Source organism: Anabrus simplex, chromosome 1 (genome assembly GCF_040414725.1).
Source record: "Anabrus simplex isolate iqAnaSimp1 chromosome 1, ASM4041472v1, whole genome shotgun sequence".
Classification (NCBI taxonomy): domain Eukaryota; kingdom Metazoa; phylum Arthropoda; class Insecta; order Orthoptera; family Tettigoniidae; genus Anabrus; species Anabrus simplex.
The window spans coordinates 176,848,164-176,871,799 of NC_090265.1; the positions used below are offsets into that span (position 1 = coordinate 176,848,164).

A 23,636-nucleotide genomic window follows, 5' to 3' on the forward strand; every position below is an offset into this window, starting at 1 on the left:
TTTACGGTTTGGGTAGGCTTTCTATAGATATTATAAGAAAGTTTGTTCGAGCTGCTATTAGTGGTGAGATCTAAAAAGTTTAAAGAGTTATTGGTTTTAGCTTTGGATGTAAACTTAATCCATGGGTCAACTGCATTTAATTGTTCAAGGATGATATCGCTATGGTGGTGACGTGATCTATTAAAGCAAACGTACTGTCAACATAGCGCGTCCAGAACACAATTCCTTTGATTTTGTTATGAATCTTGGTATTTTCCAAATGGTCCAAATAAATTTCTGCCATTATTCCTGAAGCTTGGGTGCCCATAGGAAGACTGTCTTGCTTATAGATTTTACCATTAAAAGTGAAGTAACTGTTAGAAAATACAAATTCTGAAATGTTTAAGAACTCTTCAATTTCCTGTGTGGTTAATTTACTAGTATGTTTTCGAAAATTATCTTTGATTATCTTTAAGGTTTTTGCGACCAGTATGTTGGAATGGGTTATTCTGTTCGATGTCCTCCCCTGTGGTGAAACGATCAACTCTGAAGTGTATTGTGCTACTCGAAGGAAATTGAAGAAACAACTTCAGCGTGTTCTTTTTTTTTTTTTGCTAGGGGCTTTACGTCGCACCGACACAGATAGGTCTTATGGCAACGATGGGATAGGAAAGGCTTAGGAGTTGGAAGGAAGCGGCCGTGGCCTTAATTAAGGTACAGCCCCAGCATTTGCCTGGTGTGAAAATGGGAAACCACGGAAAACCATTTTCAGGGCTGCCGATAGTGGGATTCGAACCTACTATCTCCCGGATGCAAGCTCACAGCCGCGCGCCTCTACGCGCATGGCCAACTCGCCCGGTTTCAGCGTGTTCGCAGCCACAAAAATGTAAATGAACTTCTCCATGACAACGCGAAGACCTCACACGAGTCTATGCACCCGAAGGAGCTAACAAACCTCAGTGGGCTGTTCGTCCTCATCCACCCTAAACCCCGGATCTCGCGCCTTCTGACTTCCATCTGTTTGGCCCAATGAAGGATGCACTCCGTGGGAAGCAGTATAAGGATGACAAGGAAGTTATTGTTGCAGCACGATGTTGGTTCTGCCATCGACTAGTTGAGTGGTGATATAGATGTTGATTCTGATAGGGAACCTGAAATCTACATCTATATCATCTGACGGCAAGGCAGGCATCAATTTTTGGTAATGAGACAAAGACTCTCATAGTGCATTGGCACTGCCGGTGGCTCCAAGTAGCCTCCATGGTATGCAGTAGAGATGCATCTTGGTGGGTGTGCTATTTACCAACTGATGAGCCCAAATTAGCACAATGAGGTGAAACGCTGGCAACCAGGAATGAATTAGCTGGAAAATTTATAATGTCCAATAAGGGACCATTCGAGTGGTAATATGCATTTATTACAAGTTCTGATGACCTCCATTTTTATCAAAGGAGTCTCCAAAGAACTTTTATTTGTGCTTATTGTCATAATGTTTTTCTTTTCAGTTCTTTATTTATACAGCTGAAGAGGACCACTAAGTGGTCGAAACATGTCCTGTAAGTCTTAATTTTATTCAATTTTGCCTGAGGCATTAATAAAGTATCGATTAGGTGGTTATTAATACTTACTTCTTGGTAATATGCAAGCATACAGGCCCTCACATTATGGTGGTGTAAGGCCGTAGCATTGAACAGAGGTTATGTTGAAAAATAGAGTATTGTAACAGAAGGATTGGGAATAACATGGTGTATTTGAATACCGGTACTCAATAAAACCAACCTGCTTTTAGAAAAAAAAATGTGTTGCATTATATATTTAATTCTCTTCGTAGTAGATAATGTAACCCCACACCACGACACCTCTTGCTGGGATAGAGCGCCATTTTACAATGAAGCAGTGATCACTCTGCTGGCCAGGGTATCGACAGACTCAAATTCGTCGGTCATCTGTACTGTTGGGAGATCAGAAGAATGCACATGCCTGGTGAGGCACGGGGCGAAGGGGTTTTCACCAGCTGAACTAGTGACGCAATGGTTACTATAGCAACTCCACTACTACCCAGGCGACTTTATATTATCTTCTACTGGCAGCTCTTCGCTCTTGTCAGTTGTAATCCAGCAAACTGCAAAGTGTGAGTCAATGTTTTCATGTAGCCTATAAGAGCAGATAAGAGCCGATTTGTCTGGGCAGAACAGGAAGTTTGTGCTTGCAGGCTACATTCCTCATTCTTGCATTCTTCTCATCTCTACACAGTATCTAAATTCGTAATCTGTGATTCATTGTTGACCATGACCCATCACCAATCCACAAGCTGCCATACTGCTTGTTCTTGGCAGAAGTTCAAACATGCTCACTTACCGATATGCTGCTCTGCTAACCGCCAGTATATGGCATTGGTGAACACAGGCGTACCCCTGCTGCCGTGACATGTCTCTGCCTGCTGCACCTCGAAATGATCCTCCCACCAGTTGGTCTGCCAGGGTCAACCCAAGCATACTCGACGCGTGTGTACCTTTAAGTTCCCTCTGTGTCCAATACCAATGCAGAGTATAGTCAGAACATTTCAAGTGGCGTGCAATGTGCCACAACATCCAAACTTAGTCCGACAATGCGGCCTCTCTCAAACTTATCTAGCTGGTCAAAGGCTTGTCAAATGTGCAACCAGGCCGTGCTGCATCTTCATTCAACTTGACTCTGAGGTTCACAATGCTCACACTGCTACTGAGGCCCTATTCAGGGTCTTGCATTTACAAATGAGGGAGGGACAGGTACCCCTCTAGAGGCACTTTCACACAAGCAATCAGTATTAAACCGAAATGGGATGCATGTCAGCCTATGATAATTCTGTGCAACAACCTTCAATGTACTTGGGTGATTCGTTCATAGTGCACAATTCTTATCACAAATTATTATACGCTTTTAGTACATTAGCTACCTCTGTGGATCAGTGGTAGAGTGTCGGCCTCCGGATACCAAGATAGTGGGTTAGTGGGTTCGAACCCGGCAGAGGTAGCAGGATTTTTGAAGGACGGAATAAAGTTCATTCGACACTCCATGTTGTATGTCGACATATAAAACATCTCTGGTGAAATATTTGGTGTTTACCCAACAAAATTCATTAAAACACTGTCACTAATGCCCAAGACAGGTTCGGTTTACTCTGGCATCTAGTAGGCCTAGAATAAAACAGAATGTTGAAACTGACGAGCAGATGGTGTCAAATTAAATTGTTTGCACAAGGTAAATGAGGCCATACAAGTATTAGCAGCAACAGCAGCAACTTTTGACGATACTGTAGGATTTTTTAATTATGGACACTCGAGTTTAGGCTTTAATTACTGACGAACTGATAGGCCTATTGCAAAACAAGTTACGCCAATTTTTCCTTCTTTGATTCGGCATTAAAACACATAAGACAAACTGTTTTGGAAGTTCATTAATTCTTTTTTATTTGTGGTTGTAGTAAATATTGTCCAGGTCTTTTGCTTCTTCACTTAAAAATATATACGTGGAAAACTACTTATCTGATGATAATGAAATGTTTATACGCTATAGCCACACGTAATCCTAATGTAATATTCAAGTTACATTTTTTCAACCACCCCAAAGAAAGTTCTTATCATTTTTCTACAGCAAAGTTTTCTCAGGCCAAGATAAACGTACAACAGAAAACGTGCGCGTGTTTTCAAGCACTCAGTCGTGGTTAACAGAAACTATAACCACTACAACCATACAGTGTGATAATGAATTTAAGAAGAGTTATATTGATGGAAGTTGTGTGCGCGCCGGACATGCGATTAACAGCAGGTGGGGTGGTGAAATCGGATTCAGCATTGCCACATTCAGTTGTTCCTTGCACAGCACGCAACTAACACAGCGTTTTGTTTACTTTCAACATTTGATTTTATTTCCTCGTACAAATTCCACATCCTATCACCTTTTCTCATATGAACTTTGGGCGTTCAATTGCAGGTTCACAAATAGTTGGCTTCCTAATTCAGAAATGTCACACTGCACAATTTTTACAAGGGAAATTTACATTAAATAATATCTTTACGATATTTAATTCTATCTATTGTAACTTTCCTAACTGTCTGACAAAATTTTCAAATATTATAAATCTGCATTTTACTTGAAAAATATGAAATATCTGCATTTAGAATGGAAATTCTGAAAATTAACATTCATTAAATAAAATACACACTCGTCGGACCTTGTACTCACACTTACTTGTTACCTGCTTACTTGAACATACGTTATTTGAAGGGCGCCAGCTGTCACTCAGTGCAGCAATAATAGAATGAGACTCTTGACTATCTCTAGGGTGTGGGGTAATAAGCTTACTTTTGACAACATACCATGTAAGTTCTGGGAAAAGGAGATTGGCGTTCGGTTTCCCCATTAATTTTGAGGTTAAGATATTTTACTGTCAATGAAATAAAACTATGCATTCGTTTGATAGTACAATATATATTCTTTAAATAATATATAAAAAATAGTGAGTCTTGTTGCGATAAAACAGATGAGAATATAAAATTATGACATTGCAACTGAAAGAAACTAGGCATGAATTTGAATTCTTCTTGACCAGACATTTAACAATTTATACGAAATATTTCCCTCACTGATTCACTTGACTGTACCTTCAACACTTTGAGTGTAATTACGACGTATTCCTTTGATCTGGTGTTTACTGTAGATGTGTCACGCCTAACTTGGTGATACATCCTTGTGACTGCTTCTTCTCCATACCATCTGACTTCTTTGTAAGTCAATATGGTATTACCTCTTGGCAGGTCCAGGGTTGCCCTCTCTGACTCCATGGTAAGCCTTGCGTCCGTGTCTTCAACTGAGTGAGCGACCAACCTTTTGGTCTCACTCTCTCAGTGACCAATAATTAATGGCTCACTAAGTCTTCACCATCTCTCGTTCACACTCGTTGACTGACCAACTAAGGCCTCTTGATCTAGTAGACTTCTTCACTGTACTGCATCCGTATAACTAATGACTGACGCTACAATATGCACCCACCTTTTATAGACGTTGGTTGACACAGCTACGTAATCTCCAGAAATAACAATGACATACTCCCACCTACGCGACAGATATTACATACAGTGGTGAAATAGCCCGGGGCGGCTGACTCTCTGAGCGCATATTCTAATAGCTCACGATGACGTAGCCATGACTTGGCAATGACTTGGCAGAATCGCCACCAATCTTGCACAATGTACCAACGTCACATCCAATCTCTGATATATACAACAATTCTCACTGTACAGGTATTGAGTGTTACTCTACACACACGTATATATGCATACTTCTAAGTACAATCTTGCAAGCAACAGGCATTGCAAAATCGAATTGAATAAAACTGATAATTACAATAATAGTAACAATATCACAGATAACATAATAATAATACGGACATAATAATAATAATACAGATAAAATAATAAAAATGCAGATATCATCTTGTAATGGGATTTTAACCATTACAATTCGCCTCCCTCATAAATAAATCGAAGAACAAAGAATCGATTGATTTATGAACAAAATTATATATATAACACTGACACAGATAAACACTTTAAATGAGTATACAACAATAATTTTCTTTTTCAACATCCATACATTTTATAAAATATCAAAGGTATGAGAATTTTTCTCGCACATTGTCATCGCAGATAACTGTCCAGTGTCCCATTCTCATACAATACACAAGAGCATAGCCCTTAATTTAACACATACAAATAATTTTCAATCAATATACAACATTCTTCTCCTTTTTTCTTTAACATATCAAAATATTTTGTGAAAATTCACTTATATGAGAACTTTTCTCGCATATTGTTATCGCAGTTAACTGTTCAATGTCTTGTTCTCCGCCTTTTGCCACACAACACATGACAATGTAGCACTTATTCTTCCAATATACCAATACGACACTTGGTTCACACGCAAATCGCAGATGTTAGTTTTATTTTGCCAGTTTCTCACAAAATTTAATCATCTTACTCTTATTTCAACAAATCTCACGTGAAGTACTTCTTCAAATTCCTAATGTTATAAGTACCGACAATCTTCCCTTCCTGATCTTTTAAGGAATATGCACACTTCCCGATACGGTTCACAATAGTGAAATACCCCTGATACAAAAGAATAACTTCAACATATTTCCCGCCTCTGCAGATGATGAAAATGGAACTCTGAGTAGCACTCTGTCACTCAAACTGAATTCATCCAAGTTTGCCCTTATTAACTTACATATCTCAATAGATCACATCCTCCTTGGCAACAATAATTAAAGGATCAATACCGTGACAACAAGATGTTTCAATTATTCCGTAATCCAGCATAATGTTTATATGTTCTTAGACTTCACTAGCATTTTTAAGTTGAATGGGGTACTTACCTCCCACAAACGATCAATGGTCATTTACTACCAATTTATGTTCATATACGTGTTCTTCCTCACTTACCACTAAATACATCTCGATGCTTACCTAACATTGAACACAATTACTCCTCCTGTAATTCACTCAAATTACCTCACGTCACTCCCTCATACCGACTATCCCTCGGATACTGGTCGTACAGGCACGTAACACACCCAACACATTTCCTCTCACTAGGAACAACTTCATCTCACCTCTCATATATCTTCAAAGAACACACGTTACCCAAACACTTACCTCAGACCATCATAATTAACACGTCCTTCTTTGCTAGTTTACTCCCAGAACAAACACACACTACCTAAATTAAAGTCTACTCTACTTCCATGATTTGCAACCAAGTCAGCCCCTAAAACAACTGAATACACAAGTTTTGGTACAACAAGGCATGGTTTAAACTTACAATTATCTTTACTTATGATCGGTACCGCTATCATTTTATTTACTCACTTTGACTCACCCAACGGCTGTTATAAGATCTGATAGTACCTTCACTTACCTTCTTCATATCACAATTTCCATCATCGAAGTTACTACCTCACTACTTACGTCATATTCTCGGCATTACAAGTACTTACATCACTTAACAGAACACTTCTTACATCGAACTTACTACTACCATTAATTACTTCATTATCTACGACCATGTCACTACTTAAATATCTCACTTAACATTACTTAGGTCACAATCACACTACTCTTAAATCTACTTTCACTACATAACTACTTATACTAAATACCTGTTCATCTTCTTCCTTCAGCCTGCCCACTTAACTTACCCGATTCCCTGTGAATATGAGATACTCTGGCTCGATAACACCACCTTGATAACCTTCATATTCGGCTTATCATAATCCCTCTAATAACTCAAATCCGTATGCCTCCCATCTTCCGATTCTCTCTGATTACTCCTCTGCTCCTCTCCTTCGTAACTCAAATTCATACGCCTCCCATCTTCCGATTCTCTCTGGTTACTCCTCTGACTCCTCTCACTATCGACACAACTATTAATCCTCTGCTCATCATGACTGTTACCTCTCCTCTGATAATTATCTGACCTGTTTCCCGCTCCCTCTACAGTTCTACTTTCCCCAGCCATCATGCGCTCTCTCTCCCTCGCGCGCCCTTCCACACATTCCTTCCAAAGCCAGTCAATGAACACTTTAAACTCCCCTAAATTAGACATATTATTCCAGTATACTCGAAACCATATTCTACTTTCACCGATAAAAACATTCGACAAGATTTCCAGTACGTATTCCCATTCAGTATTATTATTCCTCAACTTCCTTGCAAATCTTTTCTCAACTATTTTCACAAACTCTATAGGATTAAACTGTTTTCCAGAAAACCTGGTTAAATCACGATCCCTACTGAACAAACCACTCGCTACTATTACCTCACCCGCCGTATTACCTGTACCTTCTTGCCGTATCACTTCCTGGCAACTCAACATTTCTTCTTCCGCTCCTCTCTCAGCATTTTCTTCCACTATTCTCACTTCTTCCTGCAATTCTTCCTCTCTCTCTCTCACCTGCTGTGATAGCGTTTCCTGTCGTTCCGTAGTTCACTGACCTCCACAAGTTTGCTTTCAATTTGTTCAATTCTACTAATCTGTTCCCTTGTATCTTTTCCAACTGCATTGCAAATCTTGTCCAATCTCTTCTCGACTACCTCATGAATTTCTTCCCGATTACTAGAACTTTTATCACTTAATTCTTTGATATTCTCTGTACAAGTTCCTTTGACATGCTCAATTTGAGTATGAATATTGCTCCGATCCAATTCTATTTCACCTTCCATTTCAACACACTTTTCATTTGACTTACTTTCTAACTTAGATGTTTGATTATTTATCTCTAATATCTTAGTATCTATATTACTAATGATCACATTACAATTTTGGTAATTGCTGCTAATTAATTGATCCATTTTGCTACTCACAGAGTTAATCAGTATATTAAAATTTTCATTACTAGTATCAAACTTTTCCTCCATTCGTTTCTGACTATTTTCGCTACTCATATCAATCTTTTCCTCCATACGTTTCTGACTTTTTTCACTACTACTACTAATCATTTCTTCCATCTGGTTCTTATTAACCATTTGTTTCCTGAGCTATGTCATTTCGGCCATGAACAAATTAAAAAAATCTTGGTTCATTCCCCCCGCGATTTGAGTTTCAGTGTGCTTCTCAATTTCTGCACTTTCCTGAATTATCTCAGAAACTTCCATCGTATTCACCTGTTCCCTACTCTGAATTTCACCTTGGATGTCCGCAGAAGCAATGACCTCGTCGTCACATGACTTGTTATTGTCTTCCTTGTCCATCTTTGGTTCACTAGTGATAGCACGCGATCTCAAATTAATTTCCCTCTCCAAATCCCTTGACATATCCCCAAAATACAAATATATATCAAAAAATTACACTCCTGACATTTACCGGTAATAATTTCCGTTGGCTTAAATGCGCATACTCTCCCAAAATGAACCTATGATATGCTGTCATTCAGAACAAATTCTGAATTTATTCGAGCACCACGTTGCGGAGCCAAATTGTAACTTTCCTTACTGTCTGACAAAATTTACAAATATTATAAATCTGCATTTTACTTGAAAAATATGAAATATCTGCATTTAGAATGGAAATTCTGAAAATTAACATTCATTAAATAAAATACACACTCGTCGGACCTTGTACTCACACTTACTTGTTACCTGCTTACTTACACATAGGTTATTTGAAGGGCGCCAGCTACCACTCAGTGCAGCAATAATAGAATGAGACTCTTGACTATCTCTAGGGTGTGGGGTAATAAGCTTACTTTTGACAACATACCATGTAAGTTCTGGGAAAAGGAGATTGGCGTTCGGTTTCCCCATTAATTTTGAGGTTAAGATATTTTACTGTCAATGAAATAAAACTATGCATTTGTTTGATAGAACAATATATATTCTTTAAATAATATATAAAAAATAGTGAGTCTTGTTGCGATAAAACAGATGAGAATATGAAATTATGACATTGCAACTGAAAGAAACTAGGCATGAATTTGAATTCTTCTTGACCAGACATTTAACAATTTATACGAAATATTTCCCTCACTGATTCACTTGACTGTACCTTCAACACTTTGAGTGTAATTACGACGTATTCCTTTGATCTGGTGTTTACTGTAGATGTGTCACGCCTAACTTGGTGATACATCCTTGTGACCGCTTCTTCTCCATACCGTCTGACTTCTTTGTAAGTCAATATGGTATTACCTCTTGGCAGGTCCAGGGTTGCCCTCTTTGACTCCATGGTAAGCCTTGCGTCCGTGTCTTCAACTGAGTGAGCGACCAACCTTTTGGTCTCACTCTCTCAGTGACCAATAATTAATGGCTCACTAAGTCTTCACCATCTCTCGTTCACACTCGTTGACTGACCAACTAAGGCCTCTTGATCTAGTAGACTTCTTCACTGTACTGCATCCGTATAACTAATGACTGATGCTACAATATGCACCCACCTTTTATAGACGTTGGTTGACACAGCTACGTAATCTCCAGAAATAACAATGACATACTCCCACCTACGCGACAGATATTACATACAGTGGTGAAATAGCCCGGGGCGGCTGACTCTCTGAGCGCATATTCTAATAGCTCACGATGACGTAGCCATGACTTGGCAATGACTTGGCAGAATCACCACCAATCTTGCACAATGTACCAACGTCACATCCAATCTCTGATATATACAACAATTCTCACTGTACAGGTATTGAGTGTTACTCTACACACACGTATATATGCATACTTCTAAGTACAATCTTGCAAGCAACAGGCATTGCAAAATCGAATTGAATAAAACTGATAATTACAATAATAGTAACAATATCACAGATAACATAATAATAATACGGACATAATAATAATAATAATAATAATAATAATAATAATAATAATAATAATAATAATACAGATAAAATAATAAAAAAGCAGATATCATCTTGTAACGGGATTTTAACCGTTACACTATAGGCCTATTCTTCGTCTGAAAAATCACTATGTTCCGATGAATCGGAACTGCTGCCATTCATGTTGATTATGACTGGCTCGAATAGAGGGACATTTTCAGACAGTCCGTCTTTCTCCCAGTGGGGTGGGTTTTTTTTTAGGCTATTTGTTCGGGGCGTCGACCCATGTGGATCTTTTGCCCCTACTGGCACCATATTGTATGAACCTGCATGTAATTGGAATGTTGTATGCGAGGAAAGGAAGATTAAGGACATTACAAACAGCCAGTCCCCAGGCCAGGGATATTAATCATTACAAATAAAAAACCCTGGCCCAGCCGGGAATCGAATCCGGGGCCGCCGGGTGACAGACGGACGCGTTGCCCCCTATACCACGGGGCCGGTTCTCCCAGTGGTAGTCTTCCATTTTCTTAGCATGTGTTTTTACATTGTTTCTAGAGTTTCCAAAGCATAGAAATTGACATACCAGTAAAATCCCTCATATTCCAACAGTTTCAGGCAGAGGCTATTATTGTGGGGAATTCCTTATCCATGTAACTTGCACCGTGACCAACATGAAATCATCAAGTTGGTTTCTTGGCTTCAAACACTGCTTCTTTCTTAACCTAGATGATATATTTCTAATCATGCTGCTTTGAAGCGGTTCCTACTCTCTTCATTGACGACAACGATAATCCAAGACAATCTGCCACAGGGAACCTATGTTCCCTACATTTCCCCCTCACTTTGAAAGAGACAAACAGAATGTAACAAAGGCTTTTCAGTCTGTCAAACATACAGCAAATATAATGTAAAATTATAACACTATAAACATACCTGTAAAATACACACTAACATACAAAGAATGACATGTTTCTTTCTACAAGAACATCCTCAGATTCTATCAAATCACTTAAAAACAAGCTTATATATGTAGAGTATTGTTTACGTAGCGTAAACTTGTCAATGATAGAGAGTTTAGTGATAACATGAAACTGTAATGACAAAAATAAATATATACAAGTATTAATATAATGAAATATATATTTATTTTTGTCATTACTGTTTCATGTTATCACTAAACTCTCTATCATTGACAAGTTTACTCTACGTAAACAATACTGCACATATATAAGCTTGTTTTTAAGTGATCTGATAGAATCTGAGGGTGTTCTTGTAGAACGAAACATGTCATTCTTTGTATGTTAGTGTGTAGTTTACAGGTATGTTTATAGTGTTATAATTTTACATTGTATTTGCTGTGTGTTTGACAGACTGAAAAGCCTTTGTTACATTTAACTAAGTCAACACTGGAAAACATGGCTTCATTCTTAACAGACAAACAGAACTCAAAACTCTTGCAAGTTCACTTCTCGGAGGCATCTTGAAGTCATGTGGTTAATATACCCAAACCCCTTGGCACTACAGCCCTTGAAGGGCCTTGGCCTACCAAGCGACCGCTGCTCAACCCGAAGGCCTGCAGATTACGAGGTGCTGTGTGGTCAGCACGACAAACCCTCTCGGCCGTTATTCTTGGCTTTCTAGACCGGGGCCGCCATCTCACCGTCAGATAGCCCCTCAATTCTAATCACGTAGGCTGAGTAGACCTTGAACCAGCCCTCAGGTCCAGGTAAAATTCCCTGACCTGGCCGGGAATCGAACCCGGGGCCTCCGGGTAAGAGGCAGGCATGCTACCCCTACACCACGGGGTCGGCATGTGGTTAATATGCAGAACACAGGCAGATTGCCCGAGACGACTGTACATGGCACGGCAACCCTGCACCCGGTTTCACCACCCCGCACACTGTTAATTGCATGGTCCAGCGTGCACACAACTTCCCATCAATATAACACTTCTTAAATTCAGTATCATATTATACGGTTACAGTGGTTGTAGTTACTGATAACCACTTGTATGTTTATCCTGGGCTGAGAAAATGCTGCTTTAGAAAAATGACAAGAACATTTTTTGGTGTGGTTGAAAGAAATTGTAACTTGAGTATAACACTACAAATACATGTGGCTATAACATATGAAAATTTCATTACCATCAGACAAGTACCGTAGTTCTCCAGATATATATTTTTAAGTGAGCGGCTCCTAGAGAAGAAGCCAAAAACCCAGACAATATTTACTACAACCACAAATAAACAAGAAAAAACCCAGACTATATTTACTACAACCGCAAATAAACAAGAATTAATGAACTTCAAAAATGTTTGTTTTAGACAAGGAAAATATCGATATAAATCATTTTTCAGTAAGCCTATCAGTTCATTTGTAATTAACACCTAAACTCGAGTGTCCATAATAAAAAATCCAACAGTAGTCACCCCTGAATATAATTACATTCAAAAATTTCCCATGCATTAATTACAACATGATCTTCTGTTTGTAAAGAAAAGATACCTACTCAAATAGGAAAGTAGTTCCATATAAAGTATTTCAGACAAAAATATCATAATTATTCATTATCAATGCAGCTGAAAATGAGCTGTCAGTAACTTCACAAGATTGAAAACTTAATATTCAAACAAATTTAGAATATAACTGCTAAATTATAGCCACCTTTGTACCCAGGCTTATGAAATTGTAATTCCCAATCAGTTACAGTTACTTTAACCCTGTAATGGTAATCATCTAACTACAAAGGACTCTAAATAAGAATATCAATCACTAATAGAAATTAATAGAGAATAGAAGATCGTTATTAGAGCTGTTGCCTCAGATCAGACAATATCATGCAGATGGTGGAGCTGTTCTAAGTAGCATGTACATTCCCTAACAACAATGTTTAGTATGCCACAAGAGATATCACAATTCACTTTCAATCAAGGTTTCACCTTTGGATTCTCAATGTACGGTAAAATCTCTCTTTAGTCTGATATATGGGAAGGGTCTTTGTCGGATTACAGAGATCTGTCCGATTATTGGAGGTTCAATGAAAAAACAGAGTTAATTAAATGAAAGCATTTAATTTATTGAAAAATGAATCAATGCTGTGTAGGCCTACTGATAAGAGTACATAATAAAAGAAAAAGTACCTACATGTTAATATGAGAAACTTGGATCTTCACTGGGGTAATCACATAAATGCGATTGTAAATAAAGGGTATGGTTATGAGGAAATTTAGGGGTTGTAGTAAGGATGTAAAGGAGAGGGCATATAAGTCTCTGGTAAGACCCCAACTAGAATATGGTCCCAGTATATGGGACCGTCACCAGGATTACTTTATTCAAGAACTGGGAAAAATCCAAAGAAAAACAGCGTGATTTGTTACAAAAATGTTGCAAAGTTTGGGCTGGGAAGATTTGGGAAAAAGGAGACAAGCAGCTCGACTAAGTGATATGTGATAAAGATGTTGATTCCCATAGGGAACCTGAAATATTTGTTCCGAATGAGTAAATTGATAATGTCCAATAACGGACCAACTATATTGGTATTATAAGTGATATGTTTCGAGCTGTCAGTGGAGGGATGGTGTGGAATGGCATTAGTAGACGAATAAGTTTGAGTTGGGACTTTAAAAGTAAGAATGATCACAATATGAAGATAAAGTTGGAATTCAAGACAAAAACTTGGGGAAAATATTCATTTATAGGTAGGGGAGTCAGGGATTGGAATAACTTACCAAGGGAGATGTTCAATAAATTTCCAATTTCTCTTCAATCAAGAAAAAAGCTAGGAGAACAACAGATAGGGAATCTGCCACCTGGGTGACTGCCCTAAATGCAGATCAGAAGTGAGTGATTTCTAGAGAGACACCATATCAATTTGGCATTATATCTAAATTGTCTGGACTAAAAATCTCATTCTTATACATCTGCTTACCTTCATCTGTAGCAACAACCACTTATAACAAGCCACAGCTGATGGATAACTTTTCCATGTTTCCTTCAGAAGTTTTGGGCGTAAAGCAAGCAAAGCTGGCTTAAACATTGGAGCAAGGTCTGTTGTATCATTCACAGATTCCCCTATTAAAAGGTGTCCAGCTGATCGATAACCACATAAACAACACAACAATTCCAAGATCTCATTACTCAGAATTACTGTCTTACTAGTAGTCCACAAACCACCATAACAATGTTCACCACATAATACTAACAGAGATAACACAAAACTTTTCCGTACTTTTTTGCTACTAGACACGGCTGTAAGCTTCAAAAGAACATTCTTCAGAGTTTGAAAAGTGTTTTCAGCAACTGGTTTGTAATGCTCAAAATCAGCTTCCTCACAAGGCCTATCATTGCCATCATTAACCTTTGGAGCATAGATTGTTGAAATACATTCTTCACATCTGGACCAGACAAATTCTAACTCTTCATTCTCCTGTATATGATTTAACTGAGCCAAAACTTCATCCATACTGCTCTTATTTTCAAAAGCATCTGTAAAATAAGAGAACCTAATTTAAATTCATGAATCAGAAATAACCTGCATAAATAATTTCTACAAATTCATCTCTGCAATACACTATTATCCTGTTAACACTTGAATATCATAGGAAACAAATAAGAGTAAATCTAGAACATTCTTTATAGATTAGAAGAGGAGATATGTCTCAATTCAGCAAGAGGGGAGATCACCACTGAGTCCATCCCCTCTACAATGCTCTCTTAAACAGAACATGTAGGACAGCATTTAAACGGTCATCATATAAGAAATGGAGGAGACATATATTATTGACACTGTTTATCTACCTCTTAGTCCCATTTCTTGGTATGAGGTCGGGGATGAGTTGAGATGAATTTATATAGCATGTTTCTATAGCTGGATGCCCTTCCTGACACAAACCTTAGTTGGCGAGCTAATGAAAATGAAATGAATAATGGTGAATGGAATGGGTAAGGAGTTGGAAGGAATCTGCTGTGGCCTATGAATTGGAACTGTTCTGGCATTTGCCTGTAAGTAAAAATAAGAAACCACTCTCAGGACAGCTAACGGATGGGTTCAATTCTATGCACTTCCTGAATGTAGAGCTTGGAAGTATTACTGACATGTTGGTGTTTGAGTCATCAGTCCATATACCGGTTTGATGGAGCTCTCCATGCCATCCTATCAGGTGTCAACCTTTTCATTTCTACATAAAAACTGCATCCTACACCTGCCCTAATCTGCTTGTCATATTCATACCTTGGCATACCCCTACCGTTCTTATCACCTACACTTCCCTCAGAAACCAACTGCACAAGTCCTGGGTGTCTTAAGATGTGTCCTATCATTCTATCTCTTCTTCTGGTCAAATTTAGGCAAATCTATCTCCTCTCACCAATTCGATTCGGTATCTCTTCATTCGTGATTCGATCTATCCATCGCACCTTCAGCATTCTTCCATAACACCATATTTCAAAAGCTTCTATCCTCCTCCTTTCTGAGCTAGTTATCGTCCAGGTTTCACTTCCATACAATGCCACACTCCAAAAGAATGTCTTCAAAAACATCTTTCTAATTCCTATATCAATGTTCGAAGTGAAGAAATTTCTTTTCTTACCCCTCAACCCGAAAGATCGGTCTGTCAGGCCGCTAGATAATTTTATTTCTACGATATTGGCAACAATGGTAAATGTTTTACATTTTCCTTCGAGCTATGTGTTCTTTGACCTTTCGTCTAATAAGCTACAGCGTGTTTGTTGTCTCAAAACTGTTTAGTGCATTGTTATCAGGGTTATTTGTCAAGTGTGTCATTGTTCCGTGCTAATCTTGGCAGTCTTACAGACCGGTATGTCGTATAACGTAGAATTTACCAAATACAACATAGCTGTAAGTTCTATTTCAGGGAGATTTCTCTTATGTAATTGTACTTATTACATTCCACAGAGATGGAAAATGTCTCTCGCCGTATTGCAATGGCAATGAGGCCAACTGATGTTGATTTTCGCGCAAGATTGGGAGAATGGTTGGAAGACGATAATGATGAGGTGGAAGATTCGGAGATTGATGATTCTGACCAAGATCCAGATTTCATCATCAGCAATACAGGTGAGAGTGTAACATCTGATTCAGACACCGAGGTGTTAGAAGAAGAAATGCTGAACCCTGACGAAGCCAGCCGTGAAGATGAAAATATAACAACCACAACCGCTTCACCTGACACTGCTACAACCAATGATGTCTATCTAGGTAAAAACAAATTTGTTTGGTACAGCCAGCCGCAAACTCAATCTAGAAAAACACCTGCACACAATATTATTCGAGGTCTGCCTGGTCTTACTGCCGCTGCTAAAGCCTTGGGTAATAAAGCAGCTCCTACAGATATCTGCAACCTTCTTTTGGATGATTATATGATTATTGAAATTGTTCTATGGACAAACCAAAAACTATCAAACGTACGGGGTAAAATTCAAAATCCATCAAATCTTTCTAATTACAGGGACACCAATTCTGTCGAAATTAAAGCTCTAGACTATAGACTTCCAAGACAGTCACGAGAGACTGTTCGTCTTGGGAGAAAACGTTTGCGTCGACGAGATGCTTATACCTTTCAGGGGTAGATGTCCGTTTAAAGTATACATGCCAAAGAAACCAGAAAAATATGGAATAAAGGTAGTGTGCTTAACAGATGCTAAATGTTCGTACCTTTATGCCTATATTTATACAGGTAAAGATTCTGATGCGATAGGCCTTACAGGTGAAGAACGTAAATTAGGAAAGCCAACGCAGTCCGTCTTGAGAGTTACAAAGGTTGTGCAGAAAAGCAATCGCAATATAACAGGTGACAAATGGTTTTCATCTGTGGAATTGGCAAACGTTTTAAAAAATCGGGGACTATCATACGTGGGAACTGTGAGGAAAAACAAAAGAGAGATTCCTAAGGAATTCCAGCCATCACCTTAAAGAAAGGTTAACTCCGCTATGTATGGATTTACTAAGGACTTGACACTGTTGTCTATTGTTCCAAAGAAGAATAGAGCTGTAATCTTTATTTCATCAATGCATCATAGCAGATGTGAAGATGAAAATGGAATGCAAGAAATCAACAGTTACTACAATGCAACTAAATCTGGTGTGGATACACTTGACATGAAGTGCGCAAATTATTCATCTAACAGAAGAACCCGGCGATGGCCCATGGCAGTATTCTTTTCTTTGTTCAATATAGCTATGGTCAATAGCTATATTCTATACTTGTGCTACTCAGGGAACAAAATTGTGAGAAGGTTTGACTTTGTTCATGAACTTGGAATGGAAATGGTGAAACCTCATCTTGCCGAACGAGTTTCCATACCAAACTTCCCACTTAAATTGAGGAACAGTATTCGAGAAGTCCTTAACCTCGAAGATGACCTTCCTATTGCAGAACGCACTATAACTGACAGACTTGAGAAGAGGAAGTCTTGCAGCACGTGTCCATACCAGAAAAAGAGGAAAACGGCATACAAGTGCATTAGATGTGCAAAAGCAATGTGTTTGGAATGTTCTTTCAAAATCAGCCGATCTTGTTCATAAGATCTAGGTAACTGTTGTCAGTTACAGTGCTAATTGTGTAGGAGTGAAAGGATAATATCACCTTAAAAATAATTTGTAAAATAACACTGTACTTTTCCAGTAATCTTGAGCTTGAAGTTTGCAATATTGACCATTTTCTCTACCTGTTAATACCTTAGAGTGTACTAATTGATTGTAAAATGTGCTTTTTATGGTTTATAATATATATTCATCAACTAAACGTACATGGATTTTACGTGGTGTCAGTAGTTAAATAAGCCCGGTCTCCGAGACCGGTCTTACTCTAAGTGTTATTTAGAGAGGTCTTTCGAGTAGAGGGTTAAGAAAGGCCTTCTTTACTTGTGCTAGTCTGCATTTTATGTCTTCCTTACTTCTGCCATCGTTAGTTATTTTACTACACTAATAACAGTATTCATCCACTTCCCTCAAGACTTCATTTCCTAATCAAATATTTTCTGCATCACCTGACTTCCTTCGACTGCACTCCATTACTTTTGTTTTGGACTTGTTTATTTTCATCTTGTACTTCTTACCCAAGACACTGTCCATACCATTCAGCAATTTCTCCAAATCTCAGATAAAATAACGTCATCAGCAAATCTCAGGGTTTTGTTTTCCTCTCCTTGGACTGTGATTCCCTTCCCAAATTCCTCTTTGATTTCCTTTATTGCCTGTTCTATATAAACACTGAAAAGAAGGGGGGACAAACCACAACCTTACCTCACTCCTTTTGGACTGCTGGTTCTTTTTCAAAGCCCTCGATTCATATCACTGCAGACTGATTTTTATACACATTGTAGATCATTTTTCGTTCTCGGTACCTGACCCTGATCACCTTCAGAATCTCAAATAGCTTGATCCAATCAACATTATCAAATGTCGTTTCAAGACCTACGAATGCCATGTACATGGGCTTGTCCTTCTTAATTTGATCTCTAAGATCAGACATAAAGTCAGGGTTCCTCCACGTGTTCCTACATTTCTTCTGAAGCCAAATTGATCTCCTCCCAACTCAGTTTCAACTTGTTTTTCCGTTCTTCTGGATATAATACGCAGGCGTGAGATACTAAACTAATGGTGCAGTAGTTTTCACACTTGTCAGCACCAGATTTCTTGGGAATAGGTATAACAACATTCTGCCAAAAATCGGATGGCACTTCTCCTGTCTCATACATCTTACACACTAAATGGAATAACCTCGCCATGCTGATTTCTCTTAAGGCAGTCAGTAATTCAGAAGGAATGTCAACGATTCCAGGTGCCTTGTTCCTGTTTAGGTCTCTCAAAGCTCTGTCAAATTCTGACCTCCGACTGGGTCTCCCATTTCATCAGCATCAACAGCCTCTTCTTGTTCCAGAACCATATCATCTATGTCTTTACCTTGATACAACTGTTGGACATGTTCCTGCCATCTTTCTGCCTTGTCTTCTTTCCCTAGAAGTGGTTTTCCATCTGAGCTTTTAATATTCATACACCTAGTTTTCCTTTCTCCAAAAGTTTCCTTGATTTTCCTGTATGCAGCATCTACCTTCCCTAGGACCATATAACCTTCAACATCCTTGCACTTCTCCTTCAGCCATTCTTCCCTAGCTGCCCTGCACTTCCTATCCACTTCATTCCTTAATCGCCTGTATTCCTTTCTACTCTCTTCATTTCTTGCATTCTTGTACTTTCATCATTCATCAATCAGGTCTAGTATCTCCTGAGTTATCCATTGATTCCTAGTTGATCTTTCCTTTCTTCCTAACATTTCTTCGGCAGCCCCAGAGACCTCATTTTTCATTACTCTCCACTCTTCCTGTATAGTGTTTCCTTCAGCTTTTTCATTTAGTCTTTGTGCAACATGTTCCTTAAAACAGTCCCTCACATACTTTTTGTTCAATTTGTTTAGATACCATCTCCTTGCATTCCTTCCTTTCTCCAATTTCTTCAACTTCAGATGACATTTCATGACCAGCAAGTTGTGGTCAGAGACCACGTCTGCTCCTGGGAAGGTTTTGCAATCCAACACCTGGTTTCTGAATCTCTGCCTAATCATAATGAAGTCTATTTGATACCTCCCAGTGTCTCCACGTCTCATCCATGTATATAGCCATCGTTCGTGGTGTTTGAACCAAGTATTAGCAAGAACTAAATTATGATTGGTGCAGAATTCAACCAGCTGACTTCCTCTTTCATTCCTTGGCCCAATCCGAAATCTCCGAATGTATTACCTTCTCTTCTTTGGCCTACCACTGCATTCCAGTTTCCCATCACAATTAGATTCTCGTCACCTTTTACATACTGTATTAAATCTTCTATCTCTTCTCATATTCTTTCGATTTCTTCATCATCTGTTGAACTAGTAGGCATATAGACCTGTACTATTGTGGTGGGCATTGGTTTAGTGTCTATCTTGACAACAATAATCCTTTCACTATTTTGGTCATAGTAGCTTACCCGCTGACCTATTTTCTTATTCATTAGTAACCCATTGCCTTGCAATGACGGATAATTCCGTCATTGTCCGCGGGTTCCCATAAATGCAATGACGGAAATTTCCGTCCACTCTCTTTATTGCTTTTGTTGAGGTCTCCATGGATTCATATCGATATTTCTTTGCAATCCCAACATGTCTACGAGATGTTGATAATCATATTTCAGCTATCTTTGCCCTTCAGCTTCGTATTTTGCCGCCAGAGGGTCTAAATATGGTCGAGTAAATTGCCGCGTAAAGCTTTAGTGAAGGTAAAGTCAACGTCATGGCCGAGTCAGATGAAGGTCAAATATTACGTTTTTTTGGAGGAAAGCAATGTCAGTGACGGTTTTTCCGATGAAAGTGATCCTGAATTACCTTCCAGTGGCGTTAGCATTAGTAGTTTCGAAGAATTAGATGACATTATTGGAGAAAATGAAGACGGGGACACAGGTGAACGTGTGTATAACCTAGAAGACTGGAAGTGGACACAAACAGACAATGTGCCAACTAATATGCGGTGTATTGTAGATGGAGAACTGAACTTTGTGGTAGCAAGAAGATTAGGCGAGAATCCAGGGAAGGCTAAAGTGCTAGGTGAGTTTCTGACTGACAAATTTTGGGAACTTGTAAAGAATGAAACTAACGCGAATGCAGCAAAATGTCTTCGCAATAATGAAAGTTACCCTACAAAAAAGAAAACTTATGATGAGAAGAACTGGTTTCCTGTGACAAAGGCTCACCTACTCATTTCAGGGAACTGATAATGAAAAATACCAATGCCATTGGAACTGTACGTCCAAACCGGAAATTCATGCCACCCCATTTTGCAGCAACGAACCTCAAGATAGGAGAACTGACCTTTGCCTCAGCAAATGGCATCCTTGCCACAAAATGGGTGGATAAAAAGAATGTACATCTTCTATCAACAGTGCATCAAAGACCAGATTTTGTGGAAACTAAAAACAAAAGGGGCAAACTTGTTCTGAAACCAAACATGGTTGTGGACTATAATTCTGGAATGGGTGGTGTTGATTCACATGACCAACGCCTTGCATCATACCCCCTAATGAGACGATATGCCAAAGGGTATAAGAAAATATACTTCTATATGCTCGACATGGCAATGCAAAATGCTAGCGTCGTTCATCACATGCTGAATTCTGCAAAAAGGAGTCCCTGCTTTTCTAGTTTCAGGGTTGATGTTGCGGAGCAAATTTTGGAGTGTGTTGTTCTGCCTGATTATCGAACCAGAGGCTGGCCCAGTGCAGGAAGTACACCAGCGAGGTTACAAGGAAAACACTTCGGTCACTTCCCTGTCAAAATAACAGCAAGCAAGGCATCTCCATCCAGAAGGTGCAAGGTCTGCTATGACTGCAGAGGAAAAAATCCCAAGGGAAAGAACAGGGGTGAATCCTGTTATGAATGTGATAAGTGTAAGGTAAACTAGTCCCCCATTCGGATCTCCGGGTGGGGACTACACGAGAGGGGGCGATCATCAGGAAGATGGATACTGACATTCTGCGAGTCGGAGCGTGGAATGTTAGAAGTTTGAATCGTTGTGGTAGGTTAGAGAATCTGAAAAGGGAGATGGATAGGCTAAAGTTAGATGTAGTTGGTATAAGTGAAGTACGTTGGCAGGAAGAACAGGATTTTTGGTCAGGCGACTACCGAATTATCAACACGAAATCAAACAGGGGTAATGCAGGAGTTGGTTTAATAATGAATAAGAAAATAGGGCAGCGGATAAGCTACTACGACCAGCATAGTGAAAGAATTATTGTCGCCAAGATAGACACCAAACCAATGCCCACCACAATAGTGCAGGTCTATATGCCTACTAGTTCAGCGGATGATGAAGAAATCGAAAGAATATATGAGGAGATAGAAGATTTAATACAATATGTCAAAGGTGATGAGAATCTAATTGTGATGGGAGACTGGAACGCAGCGGTAGGCCAAGGAAGAGAAGGTAGCACAGTAGGAGAATTTGGATTGGGACAAAGGAACGAAAGAGGAAGTCGGCTGGTTGAATTCTGCACTGACCATAATTTAGTCCTCGCCAATACTTGGTTCAAACACCACAAACGACGGCTGTATACGTGGACGAGACCTGGAGACACTGGAAGGTATCAAATAGACTTCATTATGATTAGGCAGAGATTCAGAAACCAGGTGTTGGATTGCAAAACTTTCCCAGGAGCAGACGTGGACTCTGACCACAACTTGTTGGTCATGAAATGCCATCTGAAGTTGAAGAAATTGAAGAAAGGAAAGAATGCAAAAAGATGGGATCTAGACAAGTTGAAAGAAAAGAGTGTGATGGATTGTTTCAAGGAACATGTTGCACAAGGACTAAATGAAAAGGCCGAAGGAAACACAGTAGAGGAAGAGTGGATAGTCATGAAAAATGAAGTCAGTAGGGCAGCTGAAGAAATGTTAGGAAGGAAGAAAAGATCAACTAAGAATCAGTGGATAACTCAGGAGATACTAGACCTGATTGATGAACGACGAAAATACAAGAATGCTAGAAATGAAGAGGGCAGAAAAGAATACAGGCGATTAAAGAATGAAGTGGATAGAAAGTGCAAGGTAGCTAAGGAAGAATGGCTGAAGGAGAAGTGCAAGGATGTCGAAGGCTGTATGGTCCTGGGAAAGGTAGATGCTGCATACAGGAAAATCAAGGAAACCTTTGGAGAAAGGAAATCTAGGTGCATGAATATTAAGAGCTCAGATGGAAAGCCACTTCTAGGGAAAGAAGACAAAGCAGAAAGATGGCAGGAGCATATCCAACAGTTGTATCAAGGTAACGATGTAGATAATTTCGTTCTGGAACATGAAGGGGCTGTTGATGCTGATGAAATGGGAGACCCAATTTTGAGGTCAGAGTTTGACAGAGCTGTGAGTGACCTAAATAGGAACAAGGCACCTGGAATTGATGATATTCCCTCTGAATTACTGACTGCCTTAGGAGAAACCAGCATGGTAAGGTTATTTCATTTAGTGTGCAAGATGTATGAGACAGGAGAAGTCCCATCCGATTTTCGGCAGAATGTTGTTATACCTATTCCCAAGAAAGCCGGTGCTGACAGGTGTGAAAACTACCGCACTATTAGTTTAGTATCTCATGCCTGCAAAATTTTAACACGTATTATTTACAGAAGAATGGAAAAACAAGTTGAAGCTGAGTTGGGGGAAGATCAGTTTGGCTTCAGAAGAAATGTAGGAACTCGTGAAGCAATCCTGACTTTACGTCTGATCTTAGAGGATCGAATCAAGAAGGACAAGCCCACGTA

General features: G+C 39.1%; 1 protein-coding gene across 1 annotated transcript in view; it reads right to left on the bottom strand.

Annotated features, from left to right (window-relative positions):
- Nucleotides 1-23,636, bottom strand: part of LOC136863601 (TELO2-interacting protein 2) — a 100,837-nt gene that overhangs the window by 62,517 nt on the left and 14,684 nt on the right. The window contains exon 2 of the mRNA XM_068225765.1: nucleotides 14,271-14,827. Coding sequence (XP_068081866.1) covers nucleotides 14,271-14,827 — 557 coding nt within the window. The remainder of the gene's footprint in view (nucleotides 1-14,270; nucleotides 14,828-23,636) is intronic.